This window comes from Elephantulus edwardii, unplaced genomic scaffold (genome assembly GCF_000299155.1).
Source record: "Elephantulus edwardii isolate Elephantulus edwardi_28Jun2011 unplaced genomic scaffold, EleEdw1.0 scaffold00013, whole genome shotgun sequence".
In the NCBI taxonomy this organism is placed as follows: Eukaryota; Metazoa; Chordata; class Mammalia; order Macroscelidea; family Macroscelididae; genus Elephantulus; species Elephantulus edwardii.
This window is the reverse complement of record NW_006399763.1, coordinates 13,082,036-13,109,552: the sequence shown is the minus strand read 5'-3', so window position 1 is coordinate 13,109,552 and position 27,517 is coordinate 13,082,036. Positions and strand designations below refer to the sequence as shown.

Sequence of the window (27,517 nt, the reverse complement as noted above, 5' to 3'; positions counted from 1 at the left end):
TATCACCAAATAGGAACCAACTCACAGCTTATCCTCCAAAAGATTTTAAGTGGCAATATCGTTCATGAGAGGAGATTACCATTTTCTCACAGAGAACATCTAGTGGATTTGAAGCATGTGCCTTTGAGTTGGTAGCACAGCTCCTGACTACGAGGCACTTGAAAATTAAGAGTTGTGTCGTCAACTTGAAGGCAGGCAATTCTAATCTAACAGCTTCCTCACTGGTAGAAAGAAGATGGGAAATGTAAAAAAAGCAAGGGCCACATGGGGCTGGCCATATCTGACCTTTAGCAACTTCACAAAGGGAAATTGTTTCCATCAACAGCATCAGTAACACAAAACCCATTCCCATGAGGTCAGGTATGTCCCTCACACTTCCATACCTCTTTTTACTCAACTCAACACCAATCTTACTGCTTTCTGGGTCCAAAATTTTATATCTTAGCTTACAGACCACACAGAACAGTTAGGGAAATTACATAAAAGATTACATAAAATCTAAGTTACTAGCAGAATATAGTCAGGAGAGCACCTGGAATGTGCTGACAGGCACACCAGCCTTGAGCACCATGGCTTTAGGCCAGAATTACAAAGTTGTCATTCTTGCCAGTATTGGCTCCCCATCCCCAGTTATCTCACAAACTTGCTCAAAGACTCTTAGCTTCAGTCTCAATGATGTAGCAGTCCCAAGAACCCACCTCACATTGTCTGTTGTGGCTGTTATGGCTGTTTATGCTGTAGGTCTTCTTGCTTGCACTTTTCCTGGTGGTAAGGTTTTTCCCTTCTTCTTTGGTGGGGATGGTCTCTCCTTCTGCAGCTAAGTTATTTCAGTTAATTTAATAGCAAAACTATCCAACCTTCCAGTGGATTGGTAGATAGCCAATTCTCTTGTAATGGGCTAATATACCCTACTCACATATTCTCACCCATGTACATGGCAAAGTCAACGATGGTTGGGAAAGACGCATTGAAAGGTAAATTCCACAGGCAGTCTTCTCCTATGTAATTTACTGCCTCTGAAGACCTGCTGGAATGTCAGCTATGCATAGGTTTTAACTCAATCATACACAACAACAAAAAGGGAATTAGGTTACTTTTCCCCTGTTTTATTATCAACTTATCAGTTAAATGATCTACTGAAAATATGTCTACCAAAGTGAAACAGTCTATGGGCGAAAAAAAGAAAAAAGAAGAATAATACAGGAAGTATCCAAAGAATATAGAAGTAATGCATGGAATAATTGTATAAAAATAATTTATTGGCATGGAGCCATTTCAGAAAGCAAGAACCAGTAGTACTAAAGAAAGAAGTTCAAGCTGCAATGAAGGAATTGGCAAAAAAACCCAACGAATTGATGGAATACCAACTGAAGTGTATCAGGAACAGAAAGATCCTGTCTTACATATGTTCTTCACTCTATGCCAACAAATTTGTAAGACAATTGCATTCACAATTCATTCTGCAAAGATTAGTAGTAGACTAATTATTAAAAAGCAGAAGTCAACAATGTCCCAAATGTTTGATTTACTGCACTTCACCAGGATTTCCAACATTGATTGTTACTCTTTCATCCATTTGCTCCACTCCTCTATGTCCCTTGTGTTCTGTCGTTTCCTGGATGATCTGGCAGAAACTCAGACCCATTAGAGAAATTACTCCCATAACTGTGGGTGATACCAGCTGGTATTGCAGAGATGATGAGTGATGGATTAGAATCCTATTGACTGTCAGTTGCTGCACAGCTGGATGCTGTGTCCCAGGAGAGCATGTTTCTTTAAAGATTGTAAGGATTGAGCATCCACATGTTTATATAGGGAAATCTCTGGTGTCTTAATGGTAAGGAAATGCATTGGCAATGCAAAAATATGTAATTCAAATCCAGCAGCTCCTCCTATGAGATTTACTGCCTCTGAAAACTTTCTGTATGACACTGTGAGTTGGTTTGACTCCATATTATGCACCACCAACAATAACAAGTAGGATAGCACTTGTATCCCACTCTACTTCTGTCTCATTAATACTATACATAATTCATCACAAGTTAATCAATGGCTATAAAAGCAATATTGAACAACAACTTTGACACCACAACTCTGGCCAATCAAATTGAAAAGATCCACATGTTTTTCTAGTCTAAAAAAGGTGATACAACAGAGTGCAGAAATTATCAAATGCTGTTATTAATAATCATATGAAAATAAAATATTGGTGAAGTCTATTAAAAAATGACTGGAAGAAGTACATTGACAAAGAACTGTCAGAAATGGGATTCTTTTTTTTTTTCTTCTTTTTTTTATTTTTAGAAACTGGATTCTTGAGTCCATAACATGTGGGATATTGCTGATGTCAGATGGATTTTGACTGAAAGTTGAAAATACTAGCAAGATACTTACTTGTGTTTTTGACTATGCAAAGATATTCAACTATGTACATCATAACAAATTATAGCATTAAGAGGTATGAGAATCCAAGAACACTTAATTGTTCTCATTTAAACCTATTCATAGACCAAGAAGTAATTCTCCAAAGAGAATAACGGAACACTGCATGGTTTAAAATCAAGAAATGTGTGAGCCAGGCTTGTGTTCCTTCTCCATACCTATCCAATCTATATGCTGAGCAAATCATTTGAGAGTCTGGACTATAAAGCAGAATGTTGTATCTGGACTGGAGGAAGACATATTAACAACCTGCATTATGCAGATGACACAACCTTGCTTGCAGAAAATGAAGAAGACTTAACACACTTACTGATTAGTATCAAAGATTACAAACTTTAATTTGGATTACTTCTAACATCAAGAAAACAAAAATTTTTACCACTAGACCATGAGCAACTTCATGATAGGGTAGAGAACTTAATGCTTACATTTTACGTGGATCTACAATCAGCACTCGTAGTAACAGTAGTCAAGAAATCAAAGGAATGAATGAATGAATGAAAATACACCTTTTTTGTAAACTTTCATTAAAATTACAATTATTTTAAAAAAGGGAAAGAAAAATTATTACACCGGGAAAATCTTCTTTCAAGGACCCAGCCAAAATTCTAAAAAGCAAGAATATCAATGTAAAGACAAATTGTACTTGGCCCAAGCCACCACATTTTCAGTTATTTAGTATGTATATAAAAGTTGAACACTGGATGAGTATATAAAGAGCAAAGGGAACATAGTTACAGCCATATCTGTTCTTTAACAATTTCATAAAGGAACAATGTCTCAGGCAACAACATCAGCAACACAAAATCAATTCTCATGATATCAGACTTGTTCCCCACACTCTCATGCTTCTTTCTACTCATTTCAACACCATTCTTACTGCTTACTGTATCCAAAATCTGCTGCAATAGCTCACAGACCACACAGAATATATTAGGGGAGTCAAAAGATTATAATCCAGATTAATAGCAGAATACAGTCAAGATAGCTTCTGAAATGTGCTCACAATTGTCTCAGCCTCGAGCCTTGCATCTTCAGGCCAGTGTTACAAAGCTCTCAGTCCTTCCAGTATTGCTTCACCCACCCCCATCTTGCCCCAGTCTCCAACAAACTTGGACAAAAGGTTCTTAGCTCTCCTTCCATAGAGTGTAACAATCAGCTCCATCTCATGTTGGGTCTCAGGTCCTCTTTGACCATAGCTGCTGCGGCCATAGGTCTGGCTGATTCAAGAATTTCTGGACCCAAAGTACATGCTATATTCTCCTGCTTCTTCCTTGTTAGTGGGGAAGATCTTTCTCTCTGCTGCTGGGTCCATTCAATTTAAGGTCATGACTAGCTGATCTCCTTTTGGATTGATGAGACTAGCCGGTCCTTTTTGTGATAGACTAATATGCCCTATACACATATTCCCACCCATCCACTTGGTAAAATAAAGTTCAGTGGCTGGGAAAGTTATTTTGAATAAGGAAGACTGAATAATCAATGCCCTTGAAATGTGGTGTTGGAGAAGAGTATTGAATGACTACAAAATACAAACAAATCTGTCTTAGAGACAGTGCAGAGTGTTGTTAGAGTCATGGATGATAAAACTTGGAGACAGATACTTTGGGGATATTGTCAGGAGGGGCCAATCCTTGCAAAGAGATATAATGCTGGGAATGTTGAAGATTCAACAAAAAAGAAAACGACTCTCAATGAGATAGACTGATACAGTGATTTAAACAATGGGTTTGAGGATAATGGAAATTGTGATGATGACACAGAGTAGGTCTAGAGTCAGATTTTATTAAAAGAGTCACAATGAATTGTCTACTCCATAGCACCTAACAACAATTAAAGCAACTTAAATGAACTTGAAATAGAATCAGGAACTACCCTCTAGGAAAATATTTGCTTTACATTTTAATTTTTAGTGCTGAAATTTTGTCTATTTCTGAAGTTAATATTATATGTAGGGAACAATATGAAATGATGTTTGCTTTTTAAAATAATTATTTTTCTTTGAGACATTCTTGATGTTGTTTCATGCTGTTGCGTTGGCTATGACTCATATAGACTCTATGAACAATAGATCTGAATCCTGCTTTATCCTGTGCTGTTCTCATCAAGTCTGACATAGTCGAGCTCTTTGTTACAGTCATTAGCTTATTCGGCCTTTTCTTTTTTTTTCCTGACCCTCCATTACTGATCATTGTTTTAACTGAATACAGATTATCCATGTTAGCATTTAGCATTTAACAAACAATAAGTAAACAGAATGTCTAAAGTATTAAAGGTACATAAATATGTCCAGTAGATAGCACAATGTGCATTAAGGGCAACTAAACTATAATAAATGACTTCAAAATTTCTCTAAGACAATGTCACAAAATATTTATGAAAAATATAAAACACAAATATTTGTGTCTGTATGTGTAATATGTTATGAAGAATAATATTTCAAGATATTAATAAGTAATGGATGTAGGAGTGTCAGAGACAATGAGGTTAGTACATGATAGAGCAGAGTTTAGGGTTCTTGTACATTAGGCATGTAACAACAATAACAACTATATTAATATTTTAAGCTATTTGGAGTAAAGCTGATTTATGAAGACAGAGTCGTTTAGGCTATAGTCTTTCCTATATTTTTTTCTTTAATCATTTGAAAAATATGTTGAAGAATATTGGAAGTATTATTTAAACAAAGATCAAGAGTTACTCACTGGAATTTCAATGACTGTATCATGGACTGCCCTTGCACATGTATATGTTTAAGAAAATCATGTACTTTAATAATTGTTTTGTAATAAGTAAGTTTCTTTGTTTATTTCTCTAATAAATTCTTTTCCCTCATTTATTTTTATTTTATTAAAGGTCTCATTCGGTTGCAAGAACTCATCAAAGCTCCTTCAAGATACAATCTCAGACTTAAAATTCGCCAGTTACCTGCTGATACAAAGGATGCAAAACCCCTACTAAAAGAGATGAAACGAGGCAAGGAATTCCATGTCATTTTTGACTGTAGCCATGAAATGGCAGCAGGCATTTTGAAACAGGTAATCATTTACTTTTTTAAAATTCTTAGTATATTCATGTTGTTTGTTTTTTCTAAGTGCTATTAGGAGTAGCATCCACGTCCTAAACAAAATACCTCCAGAACTCTATGAACTTTGATAAATGTCAATAGTTGTAGAAGGGCTTCAGGCCTTTTGTTCATAGCATTGTTATGAGTTTTGCTTGACATGAAGGCAATCAACAACAACAACATTTGATCATATAGTATGTTAAAAAAAACTCAGGGTTATCAACTTCTTGTAATTTTAATTTTCAGACAATTACTTTCACTAGAAGCAAGAATTTTTTAAAAGAAATAGTGTAAATACTGATGATTTTCAAAATAGATTGCTTAAAGTTTTGAGATTTTACTTAAAAGCAGAACTGTTAAAATAATAACCTATCTTAGAAGGAGTGCAACTAGGGTAGTTATTAGAGACAAGAGTGTTAAAATTCCATCTCATATATTTTGGACATTTTGTCAGGAGGGGGCAGGCCTTGGAAACATATCATGCTAGGGAAGGTAGAAGGTTATGAAAAGAGAGGAAGACTTTAAACAAGGTTAGTTAACACTGTGATAGAAGCAATGAACTTGGGTGTGTAGGAAATGATGAGGAAGGTGCCAGAGAAGATAACGTTCCCATCTATTGTTCATAGGCTCACTGTTAGTCTTAAATACACTTCACAGTATCCACTATGACAACAATAGCAATCAAAAAAGCTATGTTTGTTAAATTTCAATGTTTTAATGTAATTGCTGATATATGCTATTGAGTTAACTATGAGTAATTATGACCTATAAACTATGTCTCTGAAGAATAAAGGCAGCCACAGGACAACCATATCTGACTTCTACTAACTCCCCATAAGAAACTGTGTCCAACAACCACATCTGCAACACGGAACCAATTCCCATGAGGTCAGAAATATCTCCCACCTCTCTGTACCTCTTTCTGCTCATCCCAACACAACTATTACTGCTCTATTGCGTCCAGAATCCATTGTAATAGCTCATAGAACACATGGACCTGTACTCATGATCACTGTTGTTGTTAGATGCTGTAAACCCTGGTATGACTCATAGCAACCCGACGAAAACCGATCTGAACAGAGTCCTATTCCATACCATCCTCACAAATTCTGTCACACTCAAGCTGATTACCACAGTCACCATGTCATCCTGCCTAGTTGATGGTTCTTCTCTCTACTGCAGTTCCTTAAGGAATTCAAAAGGCTATAATTCATGTTGGTACTAGATACAATGACTCAGTCGGCACGGCTTGTGAAATGTTCTTACAGGCATTTCAACCTTCAGCCTTGCCACCGTAGTTCAGTGTTACAGAGCTCTTAGTCCTGCCAATTATGACAGTTCACACCCTCTAGTCATCTATATGGACCACCCTCTGACTCTTATATGCTTATCCATACATCTGAGCATGCTAGGTCAATAGTGTTAATGGAACACCACCAGAATTGGCCATCTCTTTATGCTTGCATTCCTCATACTTCCACTCAGCTGAATCCAGGTGGTCACCACAAGTGAGCATCCTCATCAGCTCCCTTCAGTTTCACGTCATGGAAAGGTGCTCTGATGGGCACCAATATTTCCTTTTCTCATAACATTGGAAATAAAAATCAAAGAGTCAGTCTCTCTCTCTCTCTTCCTTTTTCTAGCCACTATTACACATGTAAATCTCTTTCATAAGAAGTTCAAAGAGGGTTTACAAATCCATTCAAATGCAGACTTCCTCAGAGTACTGGGTGTGACTTAATTCTTCCCCTAGACTCAGCCCCTGTACATACTAAGAAATTCTACTACTTTAAGCATTCTTTTAGGGAAAATGCTGTTTTGTGGATGCCTACTTAATAATTAGCTGAAAGTGGGCTCACATTCTTTCTAAAATCGATAATATTTTCTATCATTGTAACACCCAGTAATCATTAACATTGAAAAACACATCAGTATCCATTAAACACATGCTTTCCACAGTGTACAGTTATAACAACATTTAGTTTAGGCAAATCAACAAAAAAAAACAGATCTTTTTTACAGTGCATCAACATTAAATTAGCCAAAAATCTTAATCATTTATATAATATATATTAATATTACTATATGGAAGAAATGGAGACAGCAATATGCCTAAAATCAAATCAACAAAAACCTTAACACAAACTTTTACAGAAATTTTTAGTTTCAATGTAATTCTCCATCCTTATGCCTCTGCCCATTGCCTCAGGCCAAAAGCAGTTTCTTAACTTTTCTTCCATTTTAGTCAGAAAACATAGTCATTTAGCTATACTTCCTAAGCCCCTAATTTCTTACCTTTACAAATTCCACACTTGCATCAGTCTGGAAGCATTGAAACAAATCCTGCATCTGATACCAACTGTAAATACAGTAAGGGCCACATGGGGATGAACATTTATGACTTATGACAGCGCCTCAAAGGGGAAATGTCCTCATCACCATTCCAGTTATGACTGTCTTCTGCACCGTAACAAGCTTGGGCAAAATCTCCTAACTCTGGTTCCATAAGGTAGCAGTCGCAAAGTAAGTTCTGTCTTATGTCATGCCTCTGATTCTCTGCTGACACTGCTGCTACTTTTCTATGGATCTGACTGGCACAAGAATCTTGGATCATGAAAGGTATGCTGCATTATGTGCTACTTTTTTGCTGGTGGAGAGATTCTGAAAATCTGCCACTGAATTTGCTCAATTTATATTTACAAACCATATTCATGCATTCCTACCCATTCACATAGCAAAGGCAAACTCAAAGTCAATGACTGAGAAAGCCTACTTATTTTGACCAAGAACCCCTTAACACCATAGGTAGATAGTTCTGATTTGCACTGAATTGAATGAAGAATACTAGTCAATGGAGCAATGCAACCATTATTATCAATAAGTATGGAAAAAGTTAAAGCCAGCTATTATGAAAACACCTTAAATAATTTAGCTTATATCTATTATTGCAACTAAATGATAGGCTTTTTCCACTTTCCAAATGAAGAACTTGTATCTCAATAAACTTTTCTAACCTTATCACACAATAGTAATGAGGAGCATTTATATTTTATCTACTTATAATAACACATTTATTTTAGTTAATGTACTGTAAATTAGAGAACATGTGAACTTTTCCACATTTTGTTGGATCACTTTTTTTGGAATGAGAATAAATATTAATCTCTTTCAGTCGGTTAGCCATATGAAGCTGTCCTCTAGATTTCTTGGCACAACCATGAGGGCACATCCAGAACCATATCTATTTGTTGAAATATGTCAATTGCTATTCCATCAATTCCTGGAGCCTTATTTTTGCTAAATTCTTCAGAGTAGCTTGAACTGACTCCTTTATTACTATTGGTTCTTGATCATAAGCTACTTCCTAAAATAGTTTTGTGTCAGGCAATCTTTTTGGTACAGTGAATCCATGTATTCCATATATATAATTTTTTTTTCTTCTTGGATCATTCAAGTTTTGGCCCTTAGCATCTTTAAGTATTACAACTTGTGTCTTGAATTTGAACTTTCATAATTTTGAAAAATGTCAAGTTCTTCCTTTCCTCGCCTCTGTCTCTAGCTCTTTGTATATTTTGTTTTAACACATTGCTTTGTCTTCATAAGTTGCCCTATGAAATCATCATTACTTCCTAATTATTTCCCTTTGTTTTGATTTCCTGGCATTCTAGTGCAGTATGCAGAGTCTCTTATGACATCCATTTCCCTTTTCTTCTTCCTTTGTCTTGTAATAACTTTTTGCTTTCTTCGTAGATGGCGTACTTTTATGTCATAACATAACTCATCTGGTCTTCATTCACTAATATTCAATGCCCCAAGCCTATTCTTTTTTTTTTAAAATTTTTTTATTTTTGTGTGAGTGTACCGTCAAATCAGATCTGACTGGTACAGGAGGAGATTGTCCCTCCTTTTCCCGGCAGAGCATCTGGTGGATTTGAACCATATGCCTCTGGGATTGTAGTTGCAGCTCCTTACCACTAGGCCACCAGAGCTCCCCTCCAAGCCTATTCTTGAGAAAGTTTTATAAATCAGATGATATTGACTCAAAGTCATATTTTGGTTTTTGTAGGAAATTATCAAGACTACTAGAACAGTACATTGACAGAGAACTGGCAAAAAAACCACGCTGTGTTTAGAAAGGCCATATCATTATGGATATTGTTGATGTTAGATGGATCCTAGCTGAAAACAGAAGGAAGCCACAAGGATGTCCATTTGTTTTGTTTATTTTTCCTTGATCACATTCTTTTTTTTTTAAACTAGTTTATTTACAAAATTTGAACACATTGCTTTTCAGAACAGATTTTTTCAATTTACCTCAACTCCCACCCTTCAAATTGTACAACCTCATAATAAATCTCCCCCTCCCCCTGCACATCTTCATCCTTCAGCTCCCACCCTCCCCAACCTCTGCCACCTGATCCTTATACTCATTCTAGAAAAATGGTTTTATACAATATTTGTCCTTGTGGGACTGAGTTAGTTAACTCAGCATAATGCTCTCCAGTCCCTCTCAAATTAGGTAATAATTTACAAAATCATAGCTTTTACGTGCTGTGTAGTATTCCATTATGTGTCTATTTGTGTTTTATCAACTATTCAAAGGCATTTGGGGTCATAACAAATTGTGGCTAGCATTGAGAAATATTAGATTATCAGAAGTTTGTGCTTGTGCGAAACCTATACCTATACTAAAAGGCTGCTTAACAAACCAAAGGCACTTCTTTGTTCAAAATCAAGAAAGAAGATATAAGGGATGTATCCTTTCTCCATATTGTTTTTATTCTATATACTGAACAGATCATTTGAGAGGTTGAACTTTATGAAGAAAAATATAGCCTCAATATTGGAAGAACACTGATCAACAACCTCCATTATGAAGATGACAAAATCTTGCTCACTGAATCTGAGGAGAACTTGAAGCATTTGCTACAGCAGATCAAGGACTACCACTTCAATATAGATTATATCTCAAGATAAAAAACAAACAAACAAACAAAACACTGTTAGGCCACACTTTCATCTTGCTCAGATCCAGAATCAATATGTTTGGCATCAGAAGTCAGGAAATTGAAGAAGAGTTTCATTGGGAAAATTTTCTGTGAAGGACCTCTAAATGGTTAAAGAGTAACCATGTTAGCCTAGAGACTGAAGTTTACCTGTTTGAAGCTATGATCTTCTCAAATCTTTGCTCTGCGTTTGGGAGGTGAACAATGAATAAGGATGACAGAGTAAGAATTGATGCCTTTGAATTTTGGTGCTGGAGAAAAAGTAGTAAACATACCTTGGACTGCCAAGAGAACAAATATATCTGTCCTGGAGAGGGTAAATTGAGTCTCTTCTTGAAGGCAAGGATTTTGAAACTTCATCTCACATACTTTGGGCATGTTGTCAGGAGAGGCTAGTCCTTGGAGAAAGACATCATGCTTGAAAGGGTAGAGGGCCAGCACAAGAGAGGAAGACCCTCGATAAGATGAATTGACATATTGGATGTGGCAGTGGGATCAAGTGTGTCAGAAACAGTGAGGTTGGCTCAGAGTAGGATGATTTTCAGAGCTGTGGTTCATAGGATTGATGTAAACTGTAGGTAACAACATGTAACAACAACAACTTGGAGGGGAAAGATCATTCTAAATCAGACAAGCGATTTATAGAAAAAAATTTCGTTAATGTTATTGTAGACATCTCTTCATTTAACGGCAACCTGGAATAATGTGTATTTTACAGATAAAGAACTGAATCTGAGAGTGAATTAACAGAAAACCACTAAGTGTGTAGTAGAGTTTAAGTGATTTTTTAAATAGATATTTTAACAAAATTTATGAAAACTTGTATTTCCATTCATTCATTGTTGTACATTTTCATTCCTACCCCACACCCTAAGCCCTGTTTTTCTCTTTAAAACGGTTCTTTCATTGTTGCACAATTTGAACTCAATATTTTGGACCTTATTTTTCAAGCTCTTTTATGTACACTCCCACAAAAATGTACTGGTTTGGGGTTAATTGACTGTCTGGAACCCCTCTTGTATAAGACAAAATGTAACTTCTAGTGCATTATGTAGATTTGGCAGTCAAATTATATCCAATAAAATATAACCACTAATATAAATGTCTGTTATAACATGGTTAGTTTACTGAACAGATGTTTCACCAATCATCCAGTATAAATGTTGATTTCATCCTAGTAAAATATTTTATTTGATTTACAAAATTGTTCTAGTGTTATATTTGAATAATAAAGCATATGAGATTTTTTAGTCTTAGTAAATAAGATTATATTTTTTGTACTAAAACTATCCTCTATCCCATTGAGACTAAAAAAAAAAAAAACACATGGGAAGACTATCATTTATTTGTGTCTGGAGTAATGGCACACTACTACTTCAGTAATAAAACTTTGGCTTGCTTTCTTTAATATTCCAGTAAGTATACAAAAAATTCATTGTCTTTGCTTAAAATTTTCAGTCTAACTCTTCCATGAATAATGAGATTCCCCCTGCATAAAATAGAATTTCCATCCTGCCTTCGATTGTACATGCCCATTAGTTTACACCTGTGTTCTTTTCCATACACTGCTCTGCTTACAAAAATAAAACAGAAATTAAGATAATATTTTAAATATATTTAATAGAAGATTTATATTTTAACAATATTAGTAGATGAAAATATGAACAATGGTAAAATAAATTGATAAAAATAATTACACACGGAAAGTTTCTATAATACTGGCTATACACTGATAAATGATATATTTTTATTTTTAAAAATTTTATTTCACCTGAGGACCTCTGGTGATGCAATCTAAAAGGAATTGCACAGCTAACCATCCCTTTCTCATGGTTAAAATTCACCAGTGAAGGCAAATTCACCAGTGCAGGAGAAAAAGGAGCAATCTCCTCCTGTTCAATGCCAAACTTCCCTACTGATGAAAAATGGTCATAACTTGAAAGTTCAGATCAGAGAATTTAAAATAAATATTTAGCTGTAGCTTTACAAAATATGCAATTAAACTTCTTGATGTTTAAAACTTAAAATTTAATGATATATGTACAGTGTTGTTGTTGTGTACCATAGAGTCAGAACTGACCCACACCTAACCCTCTAGCAGGGCTTCAGAGGCCGATATGTAGGGTACATTCCCTGAAATTTGTTATCCTTGGAGCAATATAATTTCTAGATGTAATTTGAATGGCAAATTGTTATGAACTATATGTATAATTGCATGTGTATCTTAACTACAACACTATTAAACACTGTAAATGCTAAATGTAGATTTCTAATTTTTCTTTTTGAAAAATTAATTTGGAATATTTCTTTATAGGAGAGTTGGTAACAGTATAACCACTTTTCTGTTGAAATGATTTCTACAGTTTTTACATATAGAATAAACGATTTTATTCTCTTTATCTTGGTTCGTAGCAAGAATTTTTCTAATTCTCTTGAATGTAGTTTGAGGCATATATCTAGTTCATTCAAATGTAGCAAAAACATAAATTATATGAATTAAAAGATTAATATCTAGAATAATTTATAGGCCATGGTATTCACAATTACTTGATATGTATCAGAGAGCTGGATAATGACCAAGGATGACAGAAGAAAATTGATGTCTTTGAATTGTAGTGCTGGAGAAAAATCTTGAACATACCATGGACTGTCAAGAATATAGATAGGTCTGTCTTGAAGAGGGTGAAACCAAAATTTTCCTTGTTGGCTAGAATTTTGAAACTCCATTTCATATACTTTGGGCATATGAGTAGAAGAGAATGGTCTTTGGAGAAGGACATCATGCTCAGAAGGGAGGACGGACAGCTCAGGAAAGGAAGACATTGGATGAAATGGATTGATACAGTAACTGGGGCAATGGGGATGATTGGGGTGTCAGAATTAGTGAGACTAGCTGGGACAGGGCAGGCTTCAGCAGTTCTTTACGTAGAGTTGCTATGGTTCACAGGCAACATAACAACTGGGAATTATTAACTAGTATCTCAGGAGTATCCCAGTTATAGCCTTTTGTTAATAAAAATGGCATTTGCTTAATCAGAAAAGGCTACATATTTCTATTGCTTTCTGTTAGGGACCTCTCCAAAGTACTGAAGAGCAATTGTGTCTCTCTGGAGACTAAGGTGTACCTGATACAGGCCATGGTCTTTGCAATCACTTGCTATGTGTCAGAGAGATGGACAATTACTAGGGAAGATAGGAGAATTAATGCCTTTGAGCTATGGTGTTGGAGAAGAGGATTGAATATACCATGGACTGCTAAGAAAACGAACAGGTTCAACCTGGAGAGGGTTAAACCAGGCTGCACCTTGGAGGCAAGGATTCTGAAACTTTGACATGACTTTGGACATGTTATAAGGAGAGACCAGTCCTTGGGGAAGGGCATCATGCTTGGGAGGGTAGAGGGACAGTGCAGAAGAGGAAGACCCTCTATGAGGTGGATTGATTCAGTGACTGGGGTAATCAGGGTGGGTGTGTCAGAGACAGTGATATTGGCACAGGATGGAGCAGGGTTTGGGGCTGTTGTATATAGGGTCACTATGAGTAGCAGGCGACTCCATGGCATATAACAACAACAACAACATTCATACATTAGAGCCTATAGTGGACTTTGTAGTCAGAATCAAAAGCTAATGAAAAGTCAGTAAAATGCAGAAACAGTTAACATGTTTTCCTTAAAGATTGCTTCTCAAAATAGTAACTGTGTCTGGTGTGGAAAACATATGTCAAAAGCAACTCCTCTTTCACAATCTTGCTCCTTCCTCACCTCCAACTCATAAGCTCATGTAACTGGCCTGAGATAATCAAGTCTTCAAATTATCAGATAGGGAATTGACAACAACTTTAGAATGCAGAAATTACAAAATACATCTTCATTTTGGGGGATAAAAATTATGTATTTTGAAAAAATGTTATAGGTAACACTCTATATACAAATAGCAAAACATAGAGCTAAGAGTCAACATTTATGCACTATCTTACTTTGTGTAATATAGTCATCTTATTTTGACAACAAGAATAATAACAAATCCTAGTTTCTTCACCTGTAAAATTAATAATCATCATAAGCATAAGGTTTTTGTGAAGCTTTAAAGCATAAAATGTGCACTATGTTTAGAATAAATTTGCATATTGTAAGGTTTCTATAAGCATTATTTACAATTATGCTTATTTCTGTACCAACTGAGATAATTGGGTCCAAACATTGACAAGGATAATACTGAGCTATCATGGAGTGGCTTGGGAGATAGGAAACTTTCTAAACGTATTTATAAGATGATCTTGTATGTTTTTATTTGTTGTTGTTGTGTTGTGTACTATCGAGTCAAAACCAACTCATAGCTGACCCTTCAGTAGGTTTTCAGGGGCTTAAATCAAACTGTGGGAGATTGCCCACCCTTCTGCTATTGAAGAGCTGTCAGATTTGAACCACCTGTCTTTGGGATTGCAGCACAGTTTCTTACCACTAGGCCATCAGTGCATTAATGTTCTTTTATTTTGTACTTCATCAAAATTTCATTAGCATATACTATTTTTATATATACTTTCCAGAAATGGATTTTGATAATTTGGTTCCTAATGTTCCCTCCTCTGACTAATTGCTTGATTCCACCCTCCATTACTTAATCTTTCTCCTTTTGTAAAAGTACATTTTATAGAGTCTAAACTTTTTACAAATATCTTTTCCTTTTTAATAACATGTGCTGTAAAATGATACCTTTTGTTTTAACTTGATTAATGCCAATTTTTGAGCATATACAGAGACTAGGGCAGGTATGTTTTAAATGAGCTTGTAGGTGATTTATATAAGTGCTAAATGCATCTAAGAAAGCTTGTATCTTACAAGCATGAGTTCTTCATTTAGGTAAAAATTTTATCACTTTTTAATTATCTTTACCACTATTGCTGATTTAACAATTATTTCAAAAACATTCTCTTTTGGGGGAAAAATTAAATAGTCATTCCTTATCACTACAAATTTTAATCCAAGTCTTTGAAGATTTTCAGCAATTTTTAAAAAAGAAAAAGACTGATAGCATTATTTTTAAGTGTGATGATTTAAGTGTGCAGTTTGCAACAGGTTTTTTAATAAAACAAAACCCCCTCATTCCTTTAATTATCTATACTTTAAAAATAATAGTCATAATTCACATTTGCATCAAAGGAAAGTCTTAAAAGAGCTCAAAACTTCCTGTTGGCATTGTACTTTGCTATACTTTTATTTTTCTTAATTAAGTAATACTATTGATCATAATTAAGTGGCATTTCTCATTAGATTATTTGTAGTGGAACCATTACAAATATAAGGAACTAAGAAGTACTAATTTCAGCCTTTGTTTGGAATTAAATGCCTCCTTTTATATGTAACGTTACAAGCTTTACAATTGTGCACACAGTTGGTAGCTTTTATCAAGAAAATTGGTTCAGAAATGCCTTCAACAAACAGTACATACCTTGTTGTTGTTGTTGTTAAGTGCTGTCAAGTCGCAGGCGACTCATAGGGACCCTATGAAGGAGAGTCCTTGACGCTTGGGTGACTTTCCTCCTGTCTTCAAGTTCATAGGGTTTCCGGAGGCAAGCTATTATGGAAGTGGATGCCACTCCTTCCACGCTTGTTTAATCAGGGAGCTCCACCCCACTCTCTGTTCGCATTGTAGCCAACCATTAACTCATTTGACACATCCATGTCACAGGGTTCAGCCTCATAGCAACTACAAGCGACCGCGGGAAGGCAGCTTGTACACCAGGGCTATACGACCTAGAGGATATTTGAATTTATTTTTCTATGGAATTATATAGTTTGAGTTTCTATTACTTTCTAGCATTTTATTCTCATTTGTCTTATTAATGTAAAATATGTCATGAAAATTAATCTATGTATTTTCTTTACTTTCTTAGGCTTTAGCTATGGGAATGATGACAGAATACTATCATTATATCTTCACCACTCTGGTAAGTAATTTAATAAAAGATTAAGCTAATGCTATAAATTATAACTTTTTTGCCTTAAGCGAATTCTGAGTGAGAAGTAGTGTTATGTTTGTAAAATATTTTATTTTGATAAAATTAATAAGGAATTATTGGAGAGAATGGTTAAGTAATAAGATTATTTTGAATATTTCTGATATAAATTAAAAATGTTATGGGTCTGATTTTATATTGTTTAGATACCCTTCAGTACATAATAGGAGAGTTTTGCATTGTTTTTCTGAGAAAATGTTTTAGAGAAGTAGAAATTCTTTTATTGTTACATCAGTTCAATTCACTTATGAATGATATTTTTTGATATTTTGATATTTATTGATGATAACCTTTAGGTAGATTAAATATTCTAACCTACTTTTTACCCCTGTTGATTTTTTAAAAAAGTCAATATGCATGTTTTAATTTTTCATTGTTGTTGATTGCCTTGAGTCCAACAGGACTCATAGTGACCCTATGAACAAAAGACCTGAATCCCCTCTACAGCTATCAACATTTATCAAAGTTCATAGCGTTTCCAGAGGCAAACTGTTTAGGAAGTGGATGCTACTGCTACTTAATTAGGATGTTGAATATTACCTTTATATTTAAAGATCTACCATGCAATTTTTCCCTTAAATGCACAAATTCTTCTTCTTAAACCAAACCTAATTACTCTTAGCTTTATTTCTTTAGCAATGCATTGTCTTGGAATTCCATCATGTGTGAGATTTCTACACTTCCAACTTGGGTATTCCTCAATTAAAACAATATTTCCCAATTTTGTTGATCTTTTCAATTTTCTTTTGATAAGATTTGTTATAAATGCCTGTTATTACTTTAGTTCAAATGATGTTCAAATCTTGATGTCTAGCTGAAATTTTCATTATTGATGTCTCTCAATCCTTCCTTGTAAGGAATAGTCTGTCCTTATAAGACATATTTGTGCATTCTTCTTGAAGCACATATTTTCAATATTCTTTGCTAACTCTGTAATTCAGACACTTAAACTCTTCCTTTTTAATTGGTTTTAAATCAGTCACTTCTATAAATTTTATTTTATTACATTGAACATCATTATTTACAATGTCATTTATTTATTAAATCCTCTCTGAACATTCACTTTCCTTTCCCCCTAACTGTCCTCTGCTTCTTCTCCTTCCCCTTCCATCCCTGTTAATGCTCCATGATTGTTTCTATTTCTGTATAAACCTTTCCTTTCCTTCCTTGCCCCTAATACACTCAGTTGTTCAAATCCAGTTCCAGATGGTTAATTGTAATACACACAGTATCCGATTGACCATTTATTTCAGATTGATCTTCCCTTCACTTGTTCCAATGTAGTATTCATTATCTATTCTTTTACTGTTCTATCAGCCCCTGCCCTTATAACTATCATGTCATTTTTATAACAGTGGTTTTATACAACATCTGCTTTTAATTCCTGTTGGAGTCTTTCTACCTCTTTCTATTTAATTTTGACTGCCATGTTTATTTATTTAGCTTTTGAATCTATCCCCTTCACTGAACTACAAACATTGAAAGTGTATGTTCTCTTTATGTATGTTTTTTTCACAACACAGAATATGACTCAGAACAATGCCGAGTGTCTACCTCTGACTTTTATCTTTGTTATCTGGAGGAGTATAACTCTCTGGATAAGGGTCCAGCTATGACCAGGAGCAGCAGCATTAGTCTTGCCCTGATTTTCAATGTTGTGTTTAAGATTTGAGGATTAGCTAATGCTTGTTGGAATGAAGGCAACATTTTCACATTTTGGATCTTCTAATTATGACATCACATTCCCCTATGAACATTGGTCTCATATCATTTGAGAAATACAAAGGAAAAAACAGAGTCACTGGATATTCAGTGGGAAGGCACTCTGTATGTAAAGTACATTTTGGAGAAGTTTTTGAATAGGATGCAAGACAACGAATATTTCTGCAATCAGAAAGGCCACTGTTGTTAACCTTTTTCCCCCCTCACAGATTCATTAAAGGCTTCATTAGTTAGAAGTTCTATTTCATGACTTACAGTTTAAACAAAACATAAAAGATCTAGCCATAGTCAATGAAGAACTTTTAAAAAATAATAATAAAAGAGAGCCTTACAGTCAATCACTTGTGAAAAGTGAAAGGTTATTTAAATTCTCAGAGGAAATTATTCCTAAAGAGAGGCTATAAAAGAGCATGATATTTCTTGGGTTGAACAGAAATGTTCTATATACATATGCATTTATGTATGTTGTTGTTGTGTACTATCAAATCAAGACTGACCCGTACTTGACCCTCCAGTGGGTTTTCAGAGGCAGTTAGTTGCCAACACAATACTGTTAATTATTCAAATTAAAATAAAAATAAGATTATTTCAGTAATGCATGCATATTTAATTTACTCAGTTGATAATAATACAAAGAAATTTGTCTTTTAGGATCTCTTCGCACTTGATGTAGAGCCCTACCGATACAGTGGTGTTAACATGACAGGGTTCAGAATATTAAATACAGAAAATACCCAAGTCTCCTCCATCATTGAAAAGTGGTCAATGGAACGTTTGCAGGCACCTCCGAAACCCGATTCAGGTTTGCTGGATGGATTTATGACGGTATGAATAACCATTTCCAATTCAGTTTGTTTATTTCTAAATAGTCATTTATAAATTATTAAATTCTCAGGATCTAAAATTTGGTTTAATTTTTTTTTTACATTAAAGGCATGATATCAGAACTATTATTGCATGTATTGCTGTTATTACAGGTATTTCAGTCAGTTTTGTATAGTACATTTGTATGATACTTTGACCAAAATATCTCAAAAGCCTGAAAATTATTACAGGAATAATACAATACAAAGCTTTTTTCTAAAATTAATTCTTTATTTTAGAATTTATCCTAAAATTTATTATATTAATTAATTATATGAAGTAAACTAGAGATTGACAAAACTAACTTGATGGTTTTCCTTGTTACTTCTTTATGTTGGTTTCTGTTGACTTATAAATATAGCAGACTCATTTATACAAGGGAGCTCGATGGCTTAGTGGTAAAAGAGTCATTCTGTCAACTCAAAGGCATGCAGTTCTTATCCACCTACTGCTTTGCAGGAGAAAGATGAGTAAAGCTTTCTCCCGTGTGAGTTATAACTTCTGAAAACCTGCGGGAGGGTCAGCTATGGGTCAGTGCTGACTTGAATTTACACAACAACACAGATTGTCATACAAAAATTTTCCTAGAACTTATCATCCTTAAAGGTCAAGACTTTCCAACTTTCACTTGTTATTTTTAGATCTCATTTACTCTGTTGTTGTGTTGTTATGTGCTGTCGAGTCGTTTGCGACTCATAGCGACCCTATGTACAACAGCCCCAAACCCTGCTCTATCCTGTGCCAATTACATTTCCTCTAGAAACTTTTATTTGCAATATATATTGTAAAAAGACAATTGTTCTTGTATAATTTAATTCTTGGTTAAAATATTGGTGTCCATTGAAATATAAGGATAGTTACTTTAGCATTCTATGTGTATATTCTATAATATAGCAGTTGCTGTATTAAAAACCAAAAGAGAAAGAAGCTGTAAAAGTTGCGCAGTGTGTTTCTTATTGGGCTGCTAACTGCATGGTCAGTAGTTTGAATCCACCGGCTGTTCTGAAGAAGAAAGAGATAATCTCCTCCAAAAAATATTGAATGAGCCTTGGTAGCATAGTAATTCACTTTTAGAGAGTTAGTCTGACTCAGGACTTTGTTTTCTGCAAGTGTAGATTTGTAATGAGGCAGACTTGAATCAATAAACTGTTCCAGATGAGACTGTTGATGTGAGTTTAGTTTGGTGTTTGGAATACAATTTGTTGCATGGCTTCAGGAAACAATAGATATAATAATAAGTTGTAAGAAAGCAGTACGGGTTTGGCTTCTGTTCAAGGCAAGAGTCTACCTTTGTTCTACACTTCTTTTATGTCATTAGTTATAAAATAGCAAATAACTTAGTGGGTGCATAAATTAGAGGAAGAAAACACAATGATTTGGCCCTTTATGGAAAGTTGTGGGCATTGTAAAAAAGACAATAATTTTTTAAATATCTAGAAGAATACTCAACTTTAATACTATTTAATATTCTATTTCATGAAAAGTCTGCCAACTGACATATTCAATAAGGATAATCTTTTATATATAGGAGATGATTATTCTTCATGTATGTATTTTTTTAATTTTAGACACTATAAGACACAAAGATTAAACCAGAAAATACATAAAAGAACATTTTAAAATGAATGGGTTAAAGACACTTCCTCAAACAAGAACTGTTTTAATAAAAGTTCCTGTTTAAGCTTTAGTACCACCTATTAATTTGCATAGGGCAGAGGCCTCCTGTTTTGTTTCTTTTTTTTTTTTTAAAGAGGACATGATGTTTGTCATCAAGTTTTGTTTTTTTCTATATGTAGATTGCTTATTTGTCAAAATTTCATATTTTTGAGATAAATAATGTATTTGTCCTTTTTTAGAGGAGATAATTTTTCATAACATTAATTCTTAATATACATCACACATATAAAACTATTATGAAATATGTATTATGTTATGTATACCTTACAATTATTATTTTTCTTCATTTAACATCATATAATATTTTTCCTAAATTATCAAGTGCTTAGAGAATAAAATAAGGCTATTTTTATTGTGAATAGAATCAGGAAATTAAGAAGATTCAGATTAGAACTAACACAAACCAAAATACACACAAAAAGAATTCTAGCCTGCCATTGAAGGCATTAGCAGTAATCTTTTCAGTCAATTCATGGTATTTCAATGTTTATGTACCTCTTGTTCTCTCCTCCTCCAATTTGTCCCATAAAGAAATGAGATGAGATTATTAGCCAAGTCTCTAGTGCTTGGAGTGAGACCTGTTATTATCACTATCATAGTCATTAGTCTTATGTAAGATCATAGTGCTTATATTTTCACATTCTTTCTTTATATTTGTGCTATAAAAGGAAACAATGAATCTGTTTAGTAAGAGTTTTTATTCTGGTTGAAATAGCACCTCAGTTGAACCTTGGGTGAACTGTTTGCCAGCCAAATGGCTGTAGAATAAATAGTCACATCTCTGGAAGCCATAGTTTATTCTTTTATGGTATCTGTTGTTGTTATTGTTCTAGGTCCAGAATACTAAGCATGTTTATCAATAACTCAGCAATTTCTTGTACCCTCACCTAGAAACTTGACCAAGAAATCAAGTCATGCACCACATCCAAATTCAATCTAGCCAAGTAGAATATGGGAAACCTAATCCATTTGTTCTTTTATAGATGATAGACAGATAGATAGGTAGGTAGGTAGGTAGGTAGGTAAGTAAGTAGGTAGGTAGATAGAGAGACAGACAGATAATTTGTTATATGATTTTGATTCACACAGTCAAATGCCTTTGCATAGTTAATAGAACACAGATATACATTCTTCTTGTGCTCTCTGCTTTCCACCAGGATCCACCTGGCATCATCAGTGATATCCCTGGTGCCACTGCCTCCTCTTGAACTTCTAGCAGTTATCTGTCAGTGTACTATTCTAGACAATATTTTGTTTGCAAGAAATTAATGATATTATTATATAATATGTGCATTCTATTGGATAATCTTTCTTGGGAATGGTAACAAATATGGATCTATTGGAGTTAGTCAGAGAGCCAGACAGACAGGCAGCTACCCTCCAAATTTCCTGACATAGACAGGTGAGCACAGCCAAAGCTGCATCTGTTAGTTGAAACATGTCAATTGATATTTAATTGATTCTTGGGCATTTTTTTTTACCAGTGCCTTCAATTCAGCTTAAAGTCCATCCTTTACTACTATTGACTTTTGTTCATATGATTCTTCTTGAAATTTTTCAGCATCAACTTATTCTTTTTTGATACAATTACTTTGTGTATTCCTTTCATCCTCTTGATGCTTCCTGGATCATTGATGATTTTGCTTATAGCCTCTCTCAGTGTTGCAACTCGAGGCTTGAATTTGTTTTTTAGTTCTTTTGATTTGAGAAATGCCAAGCAAGTTCTTATTTATTTTATTCTCTGACTCCAGCTCTTTGCAGGTTTCATTATAACATGTTGTCTATTTTTCTGAGCTATCCTTTAGTTTAACTTTCCTTTTCTCGTAGGGCTCTAAGCTCTTTTGTTGTTGTTGTGTTCTGTCAAGGCAGAACAGACTCATAGCTGACCCTCCAGAGTATTTTCAGAGGCAGAAGAAAAGGACCATGCATTCTCCTTGAGTTCCTTCATCTAGTTAAGTGACTAATGCAATATGTTGTGTTATTGTGTACTGTTGGTCAGAACCCATTCATTGCTGAGGCAGTTAATTGCATGGGAGGAGGTGTTCACAATGACAGTGATTTTATGCTGAGATAAATGTATGCTCATTTGTATTAATCATATTAGATTTGTGTTCTCATTTCCCTAAATATACTCACCAGAGCAATTTTAGCTACCTATTTAAGCTATATTACCAAGATACTTGAGCAATTGGAAAATTAAATTAAGGAAGACCTGTATATTTGTTAGAAAAAAAAATCTTAAAACCCCATTTGATTACATAATGAAAGTTTACTGAATGAGTCGAGTACCTTGTCATTCTCTTTTATGAAGATTGGAGAATGTTTAGAACCTTTAAATCACAATGTTTCCCATAATAACTATCTTTCACTATTTTGTTATCCTAAATCAACATCATTTACGCACATTTTACCATTAGGAGTTAGGTTCTGTACTACCCTCTGTTATTGAAAAGAAATATTTGCCTTTAGAAAAGTTAAAGAAAATAAGGCAATGGAGAGATAAAGTATGAACAGACATATTTTATTTACCACTAAAACTGGAAGTCTTCCCTGGTGCCTAGCTGCCTGTATTAATTAGATTAAGCTATTTTCTTCAATACATCTGAAATGGGAAAAAATATAAGATTTGTCCAGGCACTAATTCTAATTCACCATTATAAAATCAGTAATAACATTTTAAAAAATATTTCTCATATTCCACTAAAATAGCAAAGGAGCATTAAGATAGCAACAAAATAATTAATCTCCCCTTCCTGAATGAATTTTTATTTTATGTTTACCTCCTTCTGAGCACTTAGTATTTGGTGGGGAAGGCAACAGTTTCATGTACTCATAGCACTTGAAAAACTGAAAAATTCTAAAGATTGATTCCAAAGAATGATTTTCTTTTTTTTAGAAAAAGATTAATAAAATACTGGTTTCAGTGAAGCAGAGGTTAAAAGTATCCTGTTTTCCAAACTGCTGTACCTCTCTATCATCTTTAACATAAACTGTTTCTCCTCCCTTCAGCATTCTTGCTACTATCTGTGTCTTAGATTCTAGAAATTACTACTGCAATGCCACACAGAAGCTCAACAGTTTTCAAGGAAATCGTTCATATGGTTGTAGAAGCTGGCTAGTCTCAAATTCATGAATCAAGCTCTTCACAAGGTGTCTGCCAGCAGCGGCAACTTGACTTATGAATAATACAGGCCAATGCCCATGATTGCAAAGGCTGGTGAATGATGAGCTGGGCACTTGCAGTCTGTAGTTCTCAGATCAAGGGGATCAAGTTAGATGCAGTGTTTGGAATGAAAAAAGATCAAACCTTCCAAGAGCATTCCTCAATATAGGATCTGAAGGCTATAAACTATACCCCCAAGAGAACAAAGGGTGATGACTTGAGTCATACTTTTCTGGTAAGGTAGAGAGTCATCAAACAGCTCATTCTAGAACAAGGTGGTAAGCACAGACAAAAACTCTAGGCTTTATACATGGAATACTATAGGTGGAAGGTCCGTTTAACTTAATTCCCTGAAAACAATAGAAAATGTTATACAGATCATATCTTAACTCTTTGTTGGTGTAAAAATCACATTCAGACTGACTAGTAACATCATTCCAATTTGATATTTGTTTCCCAAGATTTCTCCCAATTTTGATTTCCTTCAAAATTCACCTTTAAACCTCTTTTGTCACATACTTTGTGATAGCAAGATAATGACACATATTTTAAAAGGGTTTCACCAGATAAATGTGGAGAAGATTATAAACTTCATTTTATCTTCAGACATAAGCATCCTAAAACTGGAGTTTTTGAAGAGAAACATGCCAAACCTCCAGATGTAGACCTTAAAAAGTTCTTTACAGACAGGAAGACACATCTTTAAACCCTTGTGGTAAATCCAGATGATACATTTGAAGTGTTGATTGATCAGGTAGTGGTAAATAAATGTAGCCTGTTAGAAGATGTGGATCCTCCAATCAATCCTCCCCAAGAAATTGAAAATCCCAGTGACAGCAAGCCTGATGAATGGGATGAAAGAGCCAAAATCCCTGATCCTTCTGCTGTCAAACCAGATGACTGGGATGAAAATGAACCTGCCCAAATAGAAGATTCAAGTATTGTTAAGCCTGATGGCTGGCTTGATGGTCAACCGAAATTGATTCCAGATCCTAATGCTGAAAAACCTTCTGATTAGAATGAAGACATGGATGGAGAATGGGAAGCACCTCAGATTCCTAAACCAGCAGGTCAGGTTGGGTGTGGTGAGTGGAAACCTCCCATGACAGATAATCCTAAATCAAAGGAATTTGGAGACCTCCAATGATTGACAATCCTAATTACCAGGGAATTTGGAGTCCTGGAAAAATTCCTAATCCAGATTATTTTGAGGTTGATCATCCATTTCTTCTGACACCTTTCAGTGCTCTTGGTTTAGAGCTGTTTAGAGCTTTGGTCTATGAGCTCTGACATCTACTTTGATAATTTTATTATCTGTTCAGAAAAAGAAGTAGCAAATCAGTGGGCTGAAGATGGTTGGGGCATGAAAACAATGGTAGCAAATGCTAAGGAGCCTGGTGTGTTTAAACAGTTAGTGACAGCTGCTGAAGAGCGCCCATGGCTTTGGCTCATTTTTCTGGTAACAGCAGGGTTGCCAGTTGTATTAATTATTTCATTTTGTTGTCTAAGAAAAGCAAAGAAAAAAATATGTACATGGAGAGTATAAAAAACCTGACATATGTAAACCACAAACAAACAAAGCAGAACAAGAAGTAAAGGAAGAGAAACCAGCCCTGGAGAAACCAGTAGACATAGAAGAGAAAAAAAGCAGAGTGATGGTGAAATTCTTAAAAAAGAAGAGGAAGGAGAACCTGAGGAAAAGCATGAAGAAGAAACAAAAATCATCAAAGGGCAAGAAGATGGTAAGAAATCAAATACTTCTGGATCAGAAGATGAGATGAAGGAAGCAGATGAGAGCACAGAGTCTGGAGATAAGCTCGAAAAGTCAGTACGAAAACGAAGAGTATGAAAGGACTAAACTATTTCCAAGTATTTTTAGCTGAGGGTATATTTGGCATTCTAAAAATCAGTGTGCCACAACCAAACTTGAATCATTCTCCATGTCTGCTTTCTAATATCCAATATTATTATTCTTTCATATACTTATTTTAGGCTTTCTTTTCAAGGAAAAATAAACTAACTCTGAAGTTACTTGGCCTTTTCACTTAGAATAAAAGAAGAATGGCAAGTTTCATAACAGCCTTAAGAGATTAATATCATTAGAAGTTAAAGTTTTAGTAGTTTGGAATTAGTTTTGGTTTATACAGAGCAAAATGCTATGCAGTAGCTTGAGTCCTATTGGAAAAATCATTTTTGGAATTTCCACTTTAAATTTGCTATAGTACAACACAACTGGCAATTGTCTATGAAGCTCAAAGAGTTTTCTGTTGTACAGAGCTAAATGCAATAAAGTTTATATATGGTTATTTGACTATAAAAAAAGGCCTTCACATAGCTTATTATTTTGTTGAAAAATGTTTAACATTTCAAACAATTTATTAAAATAACTGCTAGTTTAATTCTTATTTATACCATAGAAGAAATACTTTGTAGTTCATAATAAGAGATATTTGTACAAAATATTTCAGAGTATGTAATGAAGTCATATAAACACAACATTCAGTATATTTATATGTGATTGATTTAATGAATGGCAAGAGGATGTGAATTATTTGCCTTCAATAAAAAATGGCACTGTTTCCCCCCACACTTTTTGTATACTTATTCATCTTCTATGATGTACTCAGCTGTAACTTAAATCTCAATATAAATAATTGAAATGACCTAACAAGCTTAATTTTGTCATTAACATAAAGTATTCCATTTAATTGCTTTTCCTCATTGGTAGAATAATCATCTGTAATCTAAAATTGAGAAACAAATTGAAATTCTATTTTAAGCATTTACTCCATGATTGAAAAATGCAGTATCAATGAAGCATTATATTTATAGTCACATTATTTTTAGATAAATTTTTCTTACTTGTCACTTGAAACAAGTAAGACTAGATCAAGGGACTTTTAATTTTTCCTTTTATCTGAAAAGCAAAAACATTCTATAGTCAAATATTTGATGGAAGGCAATAGATTTGCAAAAGATAAACATATTTCTGCTTACAATTTCATTCACCTTTTCCCCCCAACTTATTTTATGTTTAAGAGAGACATGGTAACATATGGATGAGATCAACCACAGATGGTGGGAGGAAGTCTAGCTAGAAGGAAATTTGTGTTCAGAAGAAAGGGTCACTTTGAGGACAGTCAAGGACATCTAGAAGAGGTGATGTCAGATACCTGGTCAGAGTGCTAAGTTCAGCATGGTAGAATTTTGGAGTTTGGCAGTGCTCTAAGATTTAATATTCCATGTCAGGGCACTATCATTGAATTGATAGGAGCAAGAAGCAAATGCAATCTTGAAGAAACAAAATGTAAGGCAGGTTATTGATTTTATAAGACATCAAACCTCAGAAGGCAGATGCAGAGCATAATGTAAAGAGAATACAAGATGATCAAGAAAATAAGTGATCGAGTTTTTTATTGAAGCTAGCATCTATTTTAGAATGAGACTAATAGAGAATCTGACATAATTTTAGAAGTCCTGAATTAGAGAAAAGAGCTGAAAACAATAGTAGATATATCTGGGGTCTACTTTTGCCTCATTTAATTTTTGTTGCATATT

At 34.5% G+C, this 27,517-nt stretch overlaps 1 protein-coding gene and 1 pseudogene across 4 annotated transcripts in view; both read left to right on the top strand.

Moving 5' to 3' along the window:
* Positions 1–27,517, top strand: part of GRIK2 (glutamate receptor, ionotropic, kainate 2) — a 1,103,729-nt gene that overhangs the window by 428,017 nt on the left and 648,195 nt on the right. For all 4 annotated transcript variants that reach the window (XM_006881188.1, XM_006881187.1, XM_006881189.1 and 1 more), the window contains 3 exons: positions 5,299–5,480; positions 16,411–16,464; positions 18,907–19,080. In XM_006881188.1, coding sequence (XP_006881250.1) covers positions 5,299–5,480; positions 16,411–16,464; positions 18,907–19,080 — 410 coding nt within the window. The remainder of the gene's footprint in view (positions 1–5,298; positions 5,481–16,410; positions 16,465–18,906; positions 19,081–27,517) is intronic.
* Positions 20,651–25,817, top strand: LOC102866799 (annotated as a pseudogene).